The 18972-nt window shown below is 40.4% G+C and overlaps 1 protein-coding gene across 1 annotated transcript; it reads left to right on the forward strand.

The window, feature by feature from the left end:
• The first annotated feature begins 4 nt into the window (after positions 1–4).
• Positions 5–17783, forward strand: LOC142935254 (protein NLRC3-like). The gene is made up of 10 exons (XM_076079468.1): positions 5–38; positions 179–230; positions 4086–4205; positions 7433–7511; positions 7667–7895; positions 8059–9862; positions 9960–10133; positions 10984–11157; positions 16858–16904; positions 17044–17783. The coding sequence occupies exons 1-10, from the start codon at positions 5–7 to the stop codon at positions 17586–17588; spliced, it is 3258 nt and encodes a 1085-aa protein (XP_075935583.1). The 3' UTR covers positions 17589–17783.
• Positions 17784–18972: the final 1189 nt, after the last annotated feature.

The raw sequence follows: 18972 nt of genomic DNA on the forward strand, positions 1-18972 counted from the left end.
AAACATGGTACAGCTGATCTTTGAACTGAGTGCTGCAGGTTCACACTGGTTTATTAAAGTCTTGGAGTGTGACAGTAGCCTGAAGACACTGAGGACTGATGAAGAAGAAGAAGAGGATTTAATCCTGATGGAGCTCATCGTCCCACTCATATCAACACAAAACTCTTTTTCCACACAGACCTGGTCCAGACAGCAGAGAGCTGCAGAGTGCTGAAGTTCATGAGAAGAAAGTGAGTAAGTGGAACTTGAATTGATGACAAACAAGCTGCTCTTTGTTGGTTCATGTGTTGACCTCCTGTCTTTGATAATGAGTCCACAGCACAAAGCTGATCTGACAACAGATACTTGAAACTACAGCTGGCTGTCTTTAAAGTCTACATGCAGAAACGGATCCCATTTCCTGATGAGACACAAATCAAATGAGACTGAAGACTAATGATGAACCCGTCTGTCTGTCTTCATCAGGTGGCTGCAGCTTATCAGCAACATGAAAAGGTATCACACTCAACACTTCTCATTACATTTGATCCTGTTTTATCTTCAACATATTCATTCTTACTAACTTGATGTTTACTGTTTCTCTGCTCATAATAAAGCTATACATCTATAAAACACATACAGTCGTTAGATTGAGTTATGATACTGGACTAAAGTCTGGACTTTGATACTTCAGGTATTTTATGAAGCTCATATTTCATGTTTATTGAGGCCTCTGTTGGTCAAAGTGCTCTCATAGATCAAGGGACAATTTCTACTCTGTTAATTAAAAACTTCAAAAGCTCAATGACAATGTGTTATGTTGAACTAATCAGTCTATGAAGTCAGAACCAATGTATGCCGAGAGGTCTAGGGACTAGTTGCTGAGGTTAAGGGACTAGTTGCAGAGATCTGGGGACTATTTGCAGAGATCTGGGGACTAGTTGCAGAGATCTGTGGACTAGTCATTCATTATGTCATGCTCTCATGTCCTCGTTTGGGTCAAGATAACCTTTTGGCAGAACACACGATTCATGTACGGGAAATGTTTTGGTACGAATTGGAAAGATTTATTACAATTTGTCTGGCGCGCCCTAATCACCTCCTAAGAATGTTTTTATGAACCAGGATGTGTTCCACATAACACGTTATATAAACGGTTTACTTGTGAATCCAAATGTGTTCAGTTCAATCCAAAGTTATATGATGATTTTCTTCAACATATCCCCCCTTTGGGGGTCACTTGACCCCCAACATAACTTCATAACTTTTGTCAAATAAGTGGAACTGTAACCTAAAGTTTTGATCCCTCACAGCATTGCAACAACACAAGTGATTTATGTAAATTATATGTGCTTGATTATATACCAATACAAAACATTTGGGTTAGTAAGATAATTCAAATAACATCACTCAATAATAAAGTTCACTTTCACATAAGGGCGAAAAAACCTGCAGGTTGCATGACAGGAAAAACTCCCTTATGGTCCTTCCCCGCCGAGCGACCACGTTTTTGGTATGAAGTGAATCTGTTCTTGCTTACAAACATGTATTAACTGATACATCACACATTTTAGTTTCTGCAAAATATTGAACAATATATCGGTATTCATTAGATGCAACGTCTATGATAAAACTATACGCTATAATACTTGTACACAGACTATATGAATCGTGACTTTGAATATATGTGAATGTAGAAATATCTGATTATAATACATTAAATTTATAGTGAAACAGTTTGGACAGATAATAAAACATGTAACGTGGTGTATTTTGGACGTGTATGTACTTTCAACAAAGTTCAGGCTCTCGTTCTTATGCTGAGATGCCTCCTAGTCCTGTTTCCTCCATGTCATCTGAGTCCTCCAGATAGTCCGGAATGGGAAACAGGTCCGGTCGTCCAACCACCATTTGAGCGAACTGGGCCTTTGCCCCTCGCTCAATCGTCATCATGTTCATCATCTGAGCCAGTTGGAGATTTGCCATGACACCCATCTGTTTGTCCATGCTCCTCTGGCACTGTCTCCTCAGGATGGGTACGATGCAACATGCCAATAGAAAAGCCACAATTAAAACTATTAATGCGCTAATGCCTGCTTTTACCAATACGGACCCCCATTTTCGCAAAATTTGTTCTAACCAATCCCATGACCACCCCCCCTTGCCAGCATTGTCCTTAACTTCCTGTCTCAAACTCCGAATTTTCCCCATTGCAACAGAAAATGTCCCATCAGGTGCAGTGTTATTGGGAATGAATGTACAACAATGTTTCCCAAACATTTGACATACCCCACCTTTTACTGCTAGAATCCAATCTAATGCCTGCCTGTTTTGCCATGCCATTGTACTGGTCTGGTGTAGCTGCTCACCCAACCCCTTAAAGGCCTCATCAGTGTAATTCATGAACTTCTGCTGATTGTAGTAGATATAATTGATCCAGTCAGCGTTTTGTTAATAGTAATATAGACTCGAATCCTGCCTTAATCTCATTTTGTGCTTTGAACTCCTTTGGAATCCCTCTAGGCCAGTGTTTTTCAACCTTTTCTGAACCGTGGCACATTTTTACATTAAAAAGGTCCCGTGGCACACCAACAACCAAAAACGTTACAAAATGACACCTTTTACCATAATACAGCATATATGCCAGGGGTGTCAAACTCAATCACAGAGAGGACCAAAATAAAAATTGTGACCACGTTGAGGGCCAAATAGAGTCACCATTTAATAAACAGGAGAGAAAGAATATTGAACAAAGTGCAAGAAGAATACATGTTTAGGTAGGCTACATTATTTTATGCATAAGTATCAGAGCCAGATGTTTGGCATATTCTCTTGGCTGCCAGTTCATTAATATCTGGGGTTAGGTTCTGTGGAAACCATCACGATGGAGTGAAGGTGTGCATCAGTGAGACGACTCCTGTGTGGGCTTTTGTTCATCTTCATCACAGAGAAAAGCTGCTCACACAGGTATGTGCTTCCAAACATGCAGAGCATTTGAGCAGCATGTACAGTAGGCGGAGTTAAAGCATCGTTTCGGGGATGAAGCTTGTGCAGCGCCAACAGTCATACTTTGCCTTGAGTGCGTCATTACACTGGAGGTATATCAGCTCCATTTGGATGTGCACATGTGCTCTTTCCATGTCAACTGCAAACGGATCGCCGAGCAGTTCAAATTTAAATTTCTGAGCTGCAAAGTCGGCAAATCGCCGAGTGATCTCTGTGCCAAGTGCACCCAGTTTATCAGCAAAATGTGCAGTCAGGAACACAGCGGTGGAGACTTTTACTGCAACACACATGTCTGTGATCACACATGTCTGTGATCATACGTCTCCGTCCCTGAAGCTGGAGGTTTAGCGCAGTGAGATGCTTCGTTATGTTGAACAAAAAGCCAGCTCACATCGCCACTTTTCGTCCCGGAGCTCTGTGGTGTGGCGGGTCAGTTATGATAAACATTATATTTTATGGCCGGCCGTTGTACCGAGGGCCGGATATATGCTGACAATTGAATGACAAGTCTCTCAATTTGTCGATCCTTACTAGGCTTTTCATCTGGGTTATTTTGTCCAGGGCCCAGTTCAGAGTCTGCATTTTACCGCTACCTACTGCCACCCACTGGCATGGAAGAGTATTTATTACTTAGCCAGCTACTATGTTGCAGCTCAGACGCTCAACAATGGCAAATTATTTGCAACAACTAAATAATATTTTTTTGGACTGAAATTGGACATTTTCCCACGGCACACCTGGCGATCTCTCACGGCACACTGGTGAAAATCACTGCTCTAGGCTGTCCTATAGCGTCTAACTGGATACTTTGGTCCAGCGTGGATTGTCTCTTATACCTACGCTTCCCATCGGGCACTTCCGTCATTTTAATTGTTTCCCCTGCCCCGTTATATATCACGTGTCACATAATTACAGCTTCTTTATTCATAATCTTCCCATTCACAGCACTGGCAGACATTCTTATGAAGAAATATATTTCTCATAAAACGTTGCTGTATTGATCCTTTTCTTGTTGACAGCTGCTAGTTTTTCCAACAGCTGCTGAGACTGAAGACTAAAAACTGAATGACCTTCCCTGCTGGTCTTCCTCTGTGTGCCAGGATCCATCAGAGACCAGAGTCCCCTGGACCTGAACCTGAACCCAGCTTTGTGTCCCCTGAGACTAACCAGTCACACAAACATGGCATCGATTTTAAAGGAGGAGAAGTCTCTTCTGCAGAGTAAGTATAAATTACATTTAACATGTACCTGACAGCTTCCCAGTATAACTGGTCTTCTACTGCTGATATTAAAGTACTCTGTACAGAAAAGTGGACAGGTGATGATACTGCTATTTGTCCTGCTTTCTGAAAAGTAACGAGAAGTAGTGAAACCAGAACTACATCAGTGATCAGTCACTTCCTGGATGAAACAGGAAGTGGTTTATTACCTAATATGTGTCCAAACTACAACCAGGACAGTGTGTTTGAGTTCAGACAACCAATGTGGGACAGAGTTCATTACAGTCCACAATGATTTACAATCAGAGCAGTCAAACTGAACCAGAACTTCAGGTACATGTCATGAGAACATGAAAGTACATCCTTCTCAAATAAACAAGTGAAAGTGTGTTGGAGAGCTACGTTTTAATATGTTAAAGACATGAGATGTACGTCAGGTGTATGAATGTGTCGTGTGACAGATGGCTCTCAGATGGTGGTGGAAGATGTTCAGTGACTCTGCTGTCCTGACATCAGTACTTCATTCCACCACTGTGGGACCAGAACAGAACAGAGTGATGATGGAGACGAGAGACCACAGAGTCCTCTGAGGGACAGGGCGGCCAAACGTCCAGAGGTAGAGGAGGAGTGTAGGGTTTGAACATGGCTCCTAAGTAGGAAGGACCAGTTCCCTTCACTTCCCCGTAGACCAGCACCAGAGTCGAGCTGATGTGAGCTGAGGCTGGGAGCCAGTTTAGAGAAGCCGTGTAGGAGAACATGGATGTTAGTTTATCAGACAGGAGTGGACCAAACCACATACATGAGTAATGTGACAGGTTAACAGTCTTAAGTCTTCAGACATCTGACTAACAACAAACTGGTTCAAAAAAAGCTACACGAAATACAAACAAGTATCCCATGTTGAATAAACATAAGCAAGACGTGTTTCAAAGACATACTTTAATTGAAATGAAATAACTTTTACCATCCAATAAAACCAGTTAAAGCAGAAAAATGAAGATTGTATGTTCAGTAAATGTCAGTGTTTCTATCAGTTCACAGCAGCAGAGAGAAAAGTCTCCTGTACCCAGCTGTGTGTCCATGAAGAGTGATCGGTCTAATGGTCGTATGATTGACTTCAAAGATGGACGCCGTTCTTATGACGCAGTGTAAGTAATTAAAACCTTATGAAACAATGAGCTAGCTGTTCTGATCCTTAGTTATGATACAGAATTGGTTGTGCATTAATTACAGTGTTGTTTTCATTATAATCAATCATGACAAAACACAATATCTTTAACTAGCTGCAGAGGTCTGGTGGCAGAAAGCACTTTGGTGAAGTCAGTAGTCGTTAGTTAAAAGAGTTGCCTGTTGGAAGGTCGTCCTTATATATCCTAGCCTTTGTTGGTAACAAGGTTTGTTGAGACTCTTGCTGTGTTGAACTGAGATAAAGACTCATTTATTAGGGGTTTAAAAGTACTGAATGTATAATACGCTGTGGGGAACTGCAAATCGTTTTGTGCTTTGTTTTTTGTTGTCTGCTAGTGCTTATGAAATATCTGGTTGTTTGAGATTGGTAATCAAAGGGTCATGTACTGAAGACATGGGTCCTTAATTAATAGAGTTGACTGGTACCTAACTATAAAAAACATTGTCTATGTCTGGCATCCACGCTCCAAGTCAAACCATTACAAGATGTGATAGTTTTAAATATTAACTACGTTTACATCCAACAACAAATTCTGTCTTTTGCCGTTACTTTGAAAAAGATAATATTCATAATAGGTTGTTTCATTGCTACTGAAAATTAATATTCCACAAATATTCTCATTTACATGCAGCCGTGCATTCGATTGACGTAAACCTCATCCTCATCACTGAGGCCAGTGAATCACACGTCGGCTGTGTTCGACGGGTCGATGCCCACACACGTAGTTTATCACATCAAAATATGGAAAAGTGGAACGCAGGAGCCACTTGTGTCTTTTTGCTTCTTTTCATCAGGATATGTTTTTTTTAGTGCTGGGCAACGATTCAAATTTTTAATCGCGATTAATCGCATTGGATTTTTTGCGATTAATCGCATTGTTATGGCAAAGTTCAATAATGAATTCAAAAGTAGTGTATTGCGCACTTTTATTTTAAAGTACTGCTATATGAACAAAAGTGCAATAACATTTGGTTTAAACACTTTAAACACATCAGGTGCTTTTTAACAGCAGTATTCCCTTTACACAGTAGCAGTTCTATCTCTTCACTATCTGTGCTCAGTGTGTGACTGTATGTGAAACGTTCCACTGCTGTGCAACATGAATAAAATGTTTCAGCACATTTCAGCTAAATGTCTGTCTTGTGTCTTCATGACAGTCAGAGCATGTGAATGCAGCTCTACTGTTCATCAATATAATGCTGTAACTCCGCGGTGATGATGGTTACCCAGCAATCAAAGAATAAAGACAACTTTATGCACAATTTAGGTGTATTTTCCCTTTAAGTCACGAGATGCAGGTAGCATGTTTTATACTTAATGTGAATATAATTCATACTTTGTTGGCATCTTATTCTGAAAACCGGATGTTCGTCTGAAGAAACCGGATGTTGTCTCACGTTAATCGTTCCGCTAATATCTTTAACTAATTGTTGTAGGTTTGACATCAGACAGGAAGTAGCATTCTGGATATAATCCTAACTCTAGTTGCAGAGGTCTGGAGACTAGAAAGACTCCCCAATGGTGCTGTGGCCAAATACCAAATACAGAACTTTTGTTTCAGTGATGTGAAAGATCAACAGTATTAAGTCTTGGTACATCTGACTAACAACACAATGGTAGAATAGAAACTACACCAAATGTGAAAAAGTATCTCATCAGATGTGATTATAGTTGTTTCTAGTTGTAGTTGTATCTAGAGGTTGAAGGTATAGAAGGTATATTAGGGTCGTTAAGTTTATATTTCCCGGGGTGTAAGTCCCCAGGTGGCGTTGTTGGTTCCCTTTAATTTCTCCCCCCCCTAAGGCCACGCTACATTCAGTAAACCGGTATGAATTTGACTTACGATATCATTTTTGACAATACCGTGCTGCCAATAAAATAACTTTTACTGTCCAATAAAAGCAGAGATAAGAATCTGTTTAGCATCTGCTTTTCATTGTGATCAATCATGACAGAACACAACATCTTTAACTAATTGTTGTATTTGTGTTAATGGTACAAACACAATGTGAGCTGATTGTTCATGATTCCTCCACAGAGGGGACCAGGAGAGCTCAGAGGTTCCCAGAGGTCAGTCTGCCCAGCAGCATCAAACACACCTGGACTCCATATTTATGGTCTGTACATGTACAACTACTTTTACATCTATTCTGTTCACAATCATCTCCATGCTGCACTTTGTAGACCAGTGGATTGTCAGTCTGTCCAACATGAATCTGATGTTTGGGTCAATGGTTTTAGTTTGTGTCATTCATAGAATATTCTGTTCCAGCTGCTGGAGGAGAACATCGTCACTTTTGTGAAGAACGAGCTGAAGAAGATCCAGAAGGGACTGAGTTCAGATTACCCAGAATGCTTAGAGAGTCAGAGGGAGGATGAGGAGATGCTGGACGGTGAGGTTGAAGAGCAGAGAAGGAGCAGCAGAGAGGCATTTGTGAAGATCACACTGCACTTCCTGAGGAGAATGAAGCAGGAGGAGCTGGCTGACTGTCTGCAGAGCAGTAAGAGGATTTCTCTAAAGATTTAACATGCTGGATAAATGGGACGTTTACTAATGTCTCAAGAGATGGACCAAAATATATTCACAGTCTCATTCTTTGAGGAAATGACATGTTGAAATCTATTCTTTGACTCATTGATCTTCTTTGTTGTGTGTTCATTCAGGACTTCTTGCTGCAGTTTGTCAGCGTGAACTCAAATCTAACCTGAAGAAGAAGTTCCAGTGTGTGTTTGAGGGGATCACTAAAGCAGGAAACCCAACCCTTCTGAATCAGATCTACACAGAGCTCTACATCACAGAGGGAGGGACTGCAGAGGTCAATGATGAACATGAGGTCAGACACATTGAAACAGCATCCAGGAAACCACACAGACCAGAAACAACCATCAGACAAGAAGACCTCTTTAAAACCTCACCTGGAAGAGAGGAACCAATCAGAACAGTGATGACAAAGGGAGTGGCTGGCATTGGGAAAACAGTCTTAACACAGAAGTTCACTCTGGACTGGGCTGAAGACAAAGACAACCAGGACATACAGTTCACATTTCCATTCACTTTCAGAGAGCTGAATGCGCTGAAAGAGAAACAGTTCAGCTTGGTGGAACTTGTTCATCACTTCTTCAGTGAAACCAAAGATGCAGGAATCTGCAGGTTTGAAGATTTCCTGGTTCTGTTCACATTTGACGGTCTGGATGAGTGTCGACTTCCTCTGGACTTCCACAACAATGAGATCCTGACTGATGTTACAGAGTCCACCTCAGTGGATGTGCTTCTGACAAACCTCTTCAGGGGGAAACTGCTTCCCTCTGCTCGCCTCTGGATAACCACACGACCTGCAGCAGCCAATCAGATCCCTCCTGAGTGTGTTGACATGGTGACAGAGGTCAGAGGGTTCACTGACCCACAGAAGGAGGAGTACTTCAGGAAGAGATTCAGAGATAAGAGGCAGACCAGCAGGATTATCTCCCACATCAAGACCTCACGAAGCCTCCACATCATGTGCCACATCCCAGTCTTCTGCTGGATCACTGCTACAGTTCTGGAGGACATGTTGAAGACCAGAGAGGGAGGAGAGCTGCCCAAGACCCTGACTGAGATGTACATCCACTTCCTGGTGGTTCAGTCCAAACTGAAGAAGGTCAAGTATGATGGAGGAGCTGAGACAGATCCACACTGGAGTCCAGAGAGCAGGAAGATGACCGAGTCTCTGGGAAAACTGGCTTTTGATCAGCTGCAGAAAGGCAACCTGATCTTCTATGAATCCGACCTGAGAGAGTGTGGCATCGATATCAGAGCCGCCTCAGTGTACTCAGGAGTGTTCACACAGATCTTTAGAGAGGAGAGAGGACTGTACCAGGACAAGGTGTTCTGCTTCGTCCATCTGAGTGTTCAGGAGTTTCTGGCTGCTCTTCATGTCCATCTGACCTTCATCAACTCTGGTGTCAATCTGCTGTCAGAAGAACAAACAACCTCCCGGCTGTCTAAAGTCTTTAGAGACAAACCTGAACCAAAACGTCTCTACCAGAGTGCTGTGGACAAGGCCTTACAGAGTCCAAATGGACACCTGGACTTGTTCCTCCGCTTCCTCCTGGGTCTTTCACTGCAGACCAATCAGACTCTCCTACGAGGTCTGCTGACACAGACAGGAAGTAGCTCACAGATCAATCAGAGAACAGTCCAGTACATCAAGAAGAAGATCAGTGAGAATGTGTCTCCAGAGAAAAGCATCAATCTGTTCCACTGTCTGAATGAACTGAATGATGGTTCTCTAGTGGAAGAGATCCAACAGTCCCTGAGTTCAGGACGTTTCTCCACAGATAAACTGTCTCCTGCTCAGTGGTCAGCTCTGGTCTTCATCTTACTGACATCAGAAAAGGATCTGGGCGTGTTTGACCTGAAGAAATACTCTGCTTCAGAGGAGGCTCTTCTGAGGCTGCTGCCAGTGGTCAAAGCCTCCAACAAAGCTCTGTAAGTACAGAGACAGTTAGATTCATATATCATACCTTAAATATGCTGTTATATTTTCTACTCATTGCTTATTTTTTCTTCATCATTGTGTCTTCAGACTGAGTGACTGTGACCTCTCAGAGAGAAGCTGTGAAGCTCTGTCCTCAGTTCTCAGCTCCCAGTCCTCTAGTTTGAGAGAGCTGGACCTGAGTAACAACAACTTGCAGGATTCAGGAGTGACACTGCTGTCTGCTGGACTGGAGAGTCCACACTGTGAACTGGAAACTCTCAGGTCAGCTGAAGTTAGTTTGTCTTCAATGATTTAAATGTCTCTCTAAATAATCAGATCCATGCAGTGTAAACAGCCTCTCTCTTTCTGAATCTTTGAATTTGTTCATCAGGATTTCAGATTTCATGAACCTCTTTTTAACCAGGAAATTAACCAGAACTATGGAACCAGAATAACTAATCGCAGAGACTAAACTAGGGTCCAGAAGTCATTTCTGTGAATTTGTGTTTCCATCACGTCGAACCTTGTAGAACAGACAAATTTGATCCACAGTGGATTAAAAAAGAATGACAGTGTTTGAAACAGTTTTTATTCACAATAAAACATCACAGGGTCATCCTGTTGTTCGTCTTATTTATGTTTTGTGATGTTATGTTTGATATAATTAATGAATGAAAAGGAGAAAAGCAGAGGTGGAAAAGAGACTGAAAACTTGAATGTCTGTCTCTACAGTGACAATCTGCTTAGAGTTTGATGGTTGTTCATTTTAGCTTCAGAACGTAACCGACATGAAATCAGAATATGAAGTCTAATTTCTCTTTTTCACTCACTTTGTTCTCTCTCTCGAGTCAGGAAGACAACAGAAAAGTCAAACTTTGTATTTAACACTAATGAACATTAAATATCCACCCCTCATCCTGATATTGATACTACAATACTTCCAGTTTACAGTAGAGAACAATTAACTTAAATGTAATCTTGTTTATAGCAGAACAGCAAGAGTTTTATCCACTTTCACTGAACAAATGATCTTTGTTCTTTCGGATTGTACTTTAGTCCAGACCCATCATCAAAGAGGATTTAATTTTAACACAAATGTCATTTTTCTTGTTGTTGTTTGTTGTCTCTTCAGACTGAAAGGCTGTAACCTCTCAGAGAGAAGTTGTGAAGCTCTGTCCTCAGTTCTCAGCTCCCAGTCCTCTAGTCTGAGAGAGCTGGACCTCAGCTACAATCATCCAGGAGACTCAGGAGTGAAGCTGTTGTCTGCTGGACTGGAGAGTCCACACTGTAAACTGGATACTCTCAAGTCAGTTTAAGTTATTTTGTCTTCAATGATTTAAATGTGTCTCTAAACTATCAGCTCCATGCAGTGTAAACAGCCTCTCACTTTCTGAATCTTTGAATTTGTTCATCAGGGTTTCAGATTTCATGAACCCCTTTTTCACCAGGAAAGTAACCAGAACTTTGGAACCAGAGGAACTAATCTCAGAGACTAAGCTAGGGTCCAAAAGTCTTTCTTGTGAATTGCAGTTTGTGTTTCACAATGAAAAGAAGAGGAGAGAGAAAGTTCTCTTTCTCTCATATCAAACAATAGTTTGATGTTTTGATGCTCGTCATCTGCCACCAGTGTGTGTTGCCCTTTAGTCCAGACATTATTGTGAAAAGACAAACAATCTGTTCAAACCGTCTTGATAAGTCATCACAATAGGAATGTTTTTCTGTTTTAAAGGACTTCAGCTTTACCTGGTGTAAGAGCCAGAAGTGTATACATTAGTTAATTGGAATTTTGGGCTTATTAACCATTTAATTTCTGAATTATGCTCATTATGCAGGAACTAAACATATGTAAAACATATTGAAAAGCATTTATGTTAATGATTGACACTCCCTTTTTTCTTGATTTAATGACGTCATGACGGCAGCCGGTGCAAAAACCCGAATAGATGCATTAGACACGGGAGCATATCGTTTTTCTACATTTTCGAGCAGAGGCCTAAAAATAGGGCTAGGGGGCTAGGGATAAAGTGGTTAATAATGAACAACACCGACGGAACGCCGCTACACCTGGTTTTGGTTTGTTTTGCACTGAGAGCCAGTTCCCTGGTTGATAAGAGTCGACTTGTTGAAACTACAGGTGACAGTTGGCCACAGACGCTCAGTGAAGAACCAACAGCTGATTGTGGACATGGTGTGTCAGAGCCCAAAGAGGTTTATTTAGGACTGGACCAAAGTTATAGGGGGACACAGGCAGTGCTCTGTGGCTGCAGATGGACTTGAACTGTAATATTTTCACCCCAGATTACAGAAAATAGAAACCAGTGCTGACTGTTGCTAGGAGACAGGATGTGAACAGCTTTGTACATCCAACCATCCCCCCCCGACCTCCTCAATCAGAGGGTTTGTGGTGTTGTAGTGATTTCAGGCTACTTTCTCCTTTACTTCTGAGAGACAGTCATTATTACAAAAACACAAGAGGTCGCTTGTCAGGACCATAACATCCAACAATCAATACTTCTATATTGAAAACAGATCAGCTGACTCTGTGTAATGGTGAAGAGTCGTGTGGTGGTGATGAACCCACAGAGAACTGTCTCCATCTCTGCAGCTCTACAGAGCTTTTTAGCCTCTTTTAGCTCCTAGTTTTGGTTCTGCAGCACATTTCCTGTTTGGTTCAGTCTCAGTGTTTCCAGCAGCAGCTGTTTTCATCCAACAAGCTGTGATGAAGCCCCTGTTTACTACCTGCTCAGCAGCAAACAGTAGACAGACTCAGTTAGAGACTAGCTGGTGAATATAGTGGAGTATTTAGCAGCTAAAGAGAGAGATGTTTCCCTCAGGAGGTGCTGGAGACCGAAAACAGAGCGGTTAGAGAGCTGAATTTAGCTGCACCAACAGAGACTTTGTAGCTGACTGAAGATCACTGCGTCACCAGTTTGGTTAGCACTACGTCAGAGGGATCTGTAGCATATATACATAAGGCGATAATTTAACCCTTTGTTGTACAATATCGTTGTTTGTTTATGATCGTTCGTAATGTTTCTATCTGGTTGTAACTCTGGTAAATGGTGATAGTTAAAGAGGTTTAATTGTTTGTTGATGGTATAATAAGTACATTCTGGTTCACTTTGGTCACTAATAGTGCTGAAATGAAGTATAATATATTGCCTGGTGTTGAAGTGAAGTATAATATATTGCCTGGTGTTGAAGTGAAGTATAATTTAATGCCTGGTGTTGAAGTGAAGTATAATATATTGCCTGGTGTTGAAGTGAAGTATAATATATTCCCTGGTGAAGTGAAGTATAATATATTTCCTGGTGTTGAAGTGAAGTATAATATAATACCTGGTGTTAAAGAAGCCCAGTCCTGTGGCTGTAAGCTCCTGCGGTGTCTTTCCCTCTGAAGTGACCTGGTTGACGCGCTCGTTGTACGTCTAGCTTACCTGTGATGTGCGTTGCATTAGGTACATGATCACAGACAAGTTTGTTTGATGATAGATAGCTCATTTATTCACTTTGTTGTGGAACAAAGTACAAAAAGTCCCATTCTTTCCACCGACAGTAAATGTACCACATTAGCGTATAGCGGTCAAAACCCTTTGCCCTTCCGGGGTCAAACACCTGACAACCACGGCAATTTCAGCACCTATATACCTGAGCCCAGGACATGAATACAGCGCCACCCAATGTACACACAGAGAAATACAGTTGTATTTACAACACCATATTTGGCTCTAACACCTGGTGTTAAGTTATGGCAGCAGTGAACATTAGCTGTATGCGCTTTTAAATATATCAGAACATATTTAGATTATAGAATGTGGCACTGGTGCTTTATTACTCAAACCATCATGAATGCTTTGACTGTTTACATTAATCTGTATATTGAATATGGGGTTTGTTTTCTCTGTGTTTTTTCTATTTAAAAGTTTTTTTACCTACGCTAAGTGACTATACTAAAAGTTTAGTGATTGAACTATGCTGAACCTACCAAAATAAAAGCCAGAAAAATGAGTGAAAACCAATTTGAATCCTTCGGGTAGACTCATCGATCCTTCTCAAGTGGGGAAAGTGCACATGTTTAAGAACATAACCTGACACTGATACATTTTTCAATTGTATAGACCAGGGGTCCCTAACAGGCGGACCGCGGTCCAGATCCGGACCCAGAACCTAAAACTCATAGATAATTATAAAATTTTGACGGAGCGCTTCTATTTTAACCAGCACAGCTTTTTCAGTATTTACGGCACTTGTTCAGCAGTGCAAATCACATCACGTGATGCAGCTCAGCCAATCACATATGGGCATTCTGACAAGTTTCCTGACTCGAGTGAGATGTACACACGGGGGAGAGACGAGGAAAGAGAAGGAAGAGCAGGCACATTATTAAATCATTCAAAATAGTAAATTCAAGTCATTCCTGAAAAGGAGAAATGTGTTTAGAGAGACTAGAGTCTTTCACCATGAATGGACAGACTTGTTTAAGTGACTTCTCCCCACAGGTAGTTTTAAAACAGTATGTCTCACTTGTGGCAAATGTACCCACTCACATCTGAAATGAAGCCCAATATGATCAGAATACTAACACATGAATTCACTTTCAACAATGATGTAAACAGAGAGCATAGAGCTGAAACAAGAGGTTTAATAACCACACACACACACACACACACACACACACACACACACACACACACGTGTGTGTGTGAGGCAGGGGTTTAAATAGTGGAGGAGGCAGAGTAAGCAGGTGAGTGTAATGAGCTGATGAGGTGAGTGTGACTGGCAGGTGCACTGAATGAACTGATTAGGTGAGTGAGAGGTGGAAAAAACTAGATAGAAGTGGCAGAGCTGTGACAGTATTATTTGTAATCCATCCAGTTAAATTTGAAAACTGAGAATAATAATTGTTAAAATATAATTGATATGTCATTTTTATATTTGATTTGACAGTTGTTGACTACACAGAGACGTTACTACTACTAGGCTTCTTGAATATGTATATATATATATATATATATATATAAATTAGATATTATTGTAATGTTTTGGACCTTTGCCCGAGGAGATTTTCTCAATCTGAACCTTTTTGAAATTTACTTGAATACCCCTGGTCTAGAGGTTTGTTTTTGTTGTATTGAATCACCCCCAATAAATGCCTCGCATTAGTGTAGGAATGACGACCTTGCACAAATCCTGTTTGATCAGGCCCAATGATGGTGGGTAGGATGGGGTCGAGGCTTTTAGCTAAAAGTTTAGCCAATATTTAGTTTTCCACATATTGCAAACTAATTGGTCTGTTGGAAGGTTCCTCTGGGTTTGTACCTGGCTTTGGTGTTAAGACTGTTGATTCAGGTAGTTTTTGATTCAGGAAGGAATATTCGTACATTTGACTTAAGAGTGGAATAAAAATGTCTTTGAATACTTTATATATTTCTAGGGGAAAGCCATCTTTCCCAGAGGGGATGTCGTCTATAGCTTCCTCTATCTCTGTAAATGTAATTTACTTATTCAAAGCCTCTTGTTGTTGTTCATTCATTTTTGGAAGGTTTAAATTAAATGTTCTAGAAAGCTGTTTATTTGAGAGTCACTTTAATGTATTTCTGATGTAGAAAGTGATTTGTAATAATTAGTAAATATAGCATTAATCTCCTCAGATTTTAAATGTTTCCGCTCGAGGTTTTCAGACATGAGACAGAGTTATGACTATTATGGTTTCTTAAAAGTTTTGAGAGTAAATATCCTGGTTTGTTCCCATATTCCTACAACCTTTGTTTTTTAGAAAATAATACTTTCTCAGTTTGTTGGGAGTTAAAGTATTAAGAGCAGCCCTCACAACACTCATTTGTTCATAGTTTTCTTTAGTTGGATGTTTGTGCATCTGTTCATGACTTAGTAATTCTGCCTCTAGGTTTTTCTGTTCAGATATTATTTTCTTCTTTTTTTCTGCTACAAAATGAAATAATTCACCCTCTCAAATATACTTTAATAGTTTTCCAGATTATAGAGGGATTTACAGAACCATTGTCATTAATGTCCAAGAACACAGAAAGCTCTTTCCTGATGTAGTCTCAGAATTCTGGGTCTGATAAAATGGCTTTATTGCATTGCCATCTATAGGTGTGTACCGGGCTTTGCAGAGTTAAAATGAGACTGAAGGGGCGTGGTCTGATATGTGAATTGAGCCAATCCTACAATTTAGAACTGAGGATGCTAATGCACGTGGAATAAGGAAGTAATCTAGTCTAGAATAAGAGTTATGGGGATTTGAATGTAAAGTATTTTACTGTGGGGTTTTTAGTCTCCATATATCTACCCATCGTATTTCATTCATTATCTTGACAATAGTTTTAGAACTCTGACTGAGACCTTTAGCCTGGGGAGAACTATCTAAATTAAGATTCAAGATATAGTTCCAATCTCCACCAATAATGATATTTAGAGATGTATAAGAAGAGGTCAGTTCAGCAAGCCTGGTAAAACAGTTTGGTGGTGAGTTAGGTGGGCGTAGACATTCAGAATAACAATATTTTCTCCATATAGAATAGAATAGAATAGAAATATACTTTATTCATCCCCAAGGGGAAATTTGTCTGTGTCAGCAGCAAACAAGGTTACACAATAAAATAAGAATATTAAGTATGGAAAATGCACAATATATACAATATAATAAAGTAACAGAGCAGGACCTATTAAATTTAAGAAAATAAAGTAAATAAAAATGCACAGTATATACACTAAATAGAATCGTATTAAATTAACTAATTCATGGTCATATATATGACCATGAATGATGATGATTGTCAATATAATACTGATAATAATATATCATGAATAAGTGAACATAATGAGCTGTCGTCATGGGCCAATCAGAAGAAGCTCCAGTGAAGTAAAAGAATAAGAGCTGATGAATAATAAGTGCTCCATGTGAACATGAATAACAAAGCTCTGTGTATGAGAGCGATGTAATGTCCATGTTTCCATGCTGCTCTGACCCCCCTCCTCCTTTCAGGGTGGAGCCTGCTGGAGTCCGATGGTTCAGACCAGGTCTGAGGAAGTGTAAGTGTGCTTTGAATTTGATTCATGAAAACAAAGCATCTTCAAACTGTGACATCACTCATTCACATCTCTGATGTCATCATCAAACAGATGATAGATTAATAACTGCAGCTGTATTGTGTCTTGTTCTCTCCATCAGATTCCCGTGAACTCACACTCGACACAAACACAGTACACAGAAAACTCAAACTGTCTGACAACAACAGGAAGGTGACACATGTGAAGGAGGATCAGTCATATCCTGATCATCCAGACAGATTTGACTTCTGGCCTCAGCTGCTGTGTAGAACTGGTCTGGCTGGTCGCTGTTACTGGGAGGTCGAGTGGAGAAGAACAGTTTCTATATCAGTGAGTTACAGAGGAATCAGAAGGAGAGGAGACAGTAATGACTGTTTGTTTGGAAGGAATGATCAGTCCTGGAGTCTGTTGTGCTCTGTTGGTGGTTACTCTGTCTGTCACAATAAGACACAAACACCCATCACCTCCTCCTCCTCCTCCTCCTCCTCCTCTGGTAGAGTAGCAGTGTATGTGGACTGTCCTGCTGGCTCTCTGTCCTTCTACAGAGTCTCCTCTGACACACTGATCCACCTCCACACCTTCAACACCACATTCACTGAACCTCTTTATCCTGGCTTTGGGTTCTGGTCCAGGTCTGGTTCCTCAGTGTCTCTGTGTTCTGTGTAGGAGGGAGAGTCTCCTCCTGCTAGAGAAACGTTCTCTCTGCTGACCAGATAGTTCAGTGTGTACAGGATCATACACAGCTGATGTTAGTTCGTACCAACCTGATCTCTCAGTGGTTGTAAATGCAGTTGGAGCAGGTGAGGGGTACCTGAGCTGGTCTGGACTCTGGGGGGTTGAGAGCTCTCTGGGACTTGTGGTGTTGCAAATGGATGTCTGAAAGAGCTGAGCGAGGTCCATGTAATGACCTGAAATGATGTGTTGTCTGAGAGAAGCTGTGAAACATCTTTTACTTTGTGTAGAAAACTGAACTTTGTTGTCTTGAAACATTTGTTTGTGTGAAGAAAAACCTCCGAATGTCAAACAAGAGTCTTTCTGGAACAAACTCAGCATCTATGGGAAAAAAATCACAAGTTGTAAAGAGTTGTTTTGATTTGAACAAACTAAATTCATCATCTTTGATCATCTTGTAACAAATGAACAAACTTTGAGAAGTGATGTTGAAATAAAAAGAAATCAAAGTTTTGGATGATTCTAGATAATAAAGCACATAAACATCATGTCAAAGCAGAAATGTCCAAATCCATCACAACACTGTATAAAATGAAGGATTTGTTAAATCCAGCTTCATTCTTCACATTTCATTGTTCACTTTTACTTCATTCATCACTGACTGTGTGCTAGTTTGATGAAACTCATAGAAACAAATCAAGAGACAAAAGAAGTTTGAACCAAACTACTGATCAAGAACCAACTCAGCTGTTTATTCAATGCAAATATATTATAATTCAGAATGTGTCATGAATTTTTCATTCGTTGATTTGTATTCTTACTGATCATGTGTTCATTTAATGATGATGTTTCAGTGATGTTCATTCATGTATTCATGTGTGATCATATATGCTTTTATAATCACCAATGGTTAAGATGAGTAAATTAGATCATCTTGGTTTAACATACTTTGCTCTGATCTTTGTCAGAGTCAGCTTAGGAAACAGGATGTAAGGTCACATGCTGTAACCATGCTAACTGTTTAGGAGACATCCTGACTGATGTTCCACCAGGAAAACCAGACAGGAACCTTAGAAATAAGAGTTAACTTAAAGAAGTCTGTCATGAACTGTAAGACTACGTAAACAGCTTCATCAATGATGTACTACTGTTTAGTTGTGACCATATATGGACCAGGAGGTTAAAGATGCTCCAAGTAAAAAGGTAGAAATAGGAGGAGACAACAAAGAATCACCACTTGGCTTTTTTAGGATTCTTTTCAGGCTTCTGGTTTGGAGTCTTTTTGACGAGGCTTATTGGTGATCTGAACTTTTGAGGTTTTTCACATTTTATCTTTTATTTTATTTACTTTTTACTTCATCAGTTTCTGTAACCTTTG

The sequence above is a fragment of the Anarhichas minor genome, unplaced genomic scaffold (genome assembly GCF_050575085.1).
Source record: "Anarhichas minor isolate MPS153535 unplaced genomic scaffold, ASM5057508v1 ptg000073l, whole genome shotgun sequence".
NCBI classification, from domain to species: Eukaryota; Metazoa; Chordata; class Actinopteri; order Perciformes; family Anarhichadidae; genus Anarhichas; species Anarhichas minor.

Bases quoted from the DNA above. Each gene is read 5' to 3' on its own strand.
- LOC142935254 (XM_076079468.1), top strand. From the start codon at position 5: ATGGTACAGCTGATCTTTGAACTGAGTGCTGCAG. The intron at 7,512-7,666 runs GTCTGTACATGT...ATTCTGTTCCAG, and splicing joins ACCTGGACTCCATATTTATG to CTGCTGGAGGAGAACATCGT. The intron at 7,896-8,058 runs GTAAGAGGATTT...GTGTTCATTCAG, and splicing joins GGCTGACTGTCTGCAGAGCA to GACTTCTTGCTGCAGTTTGT.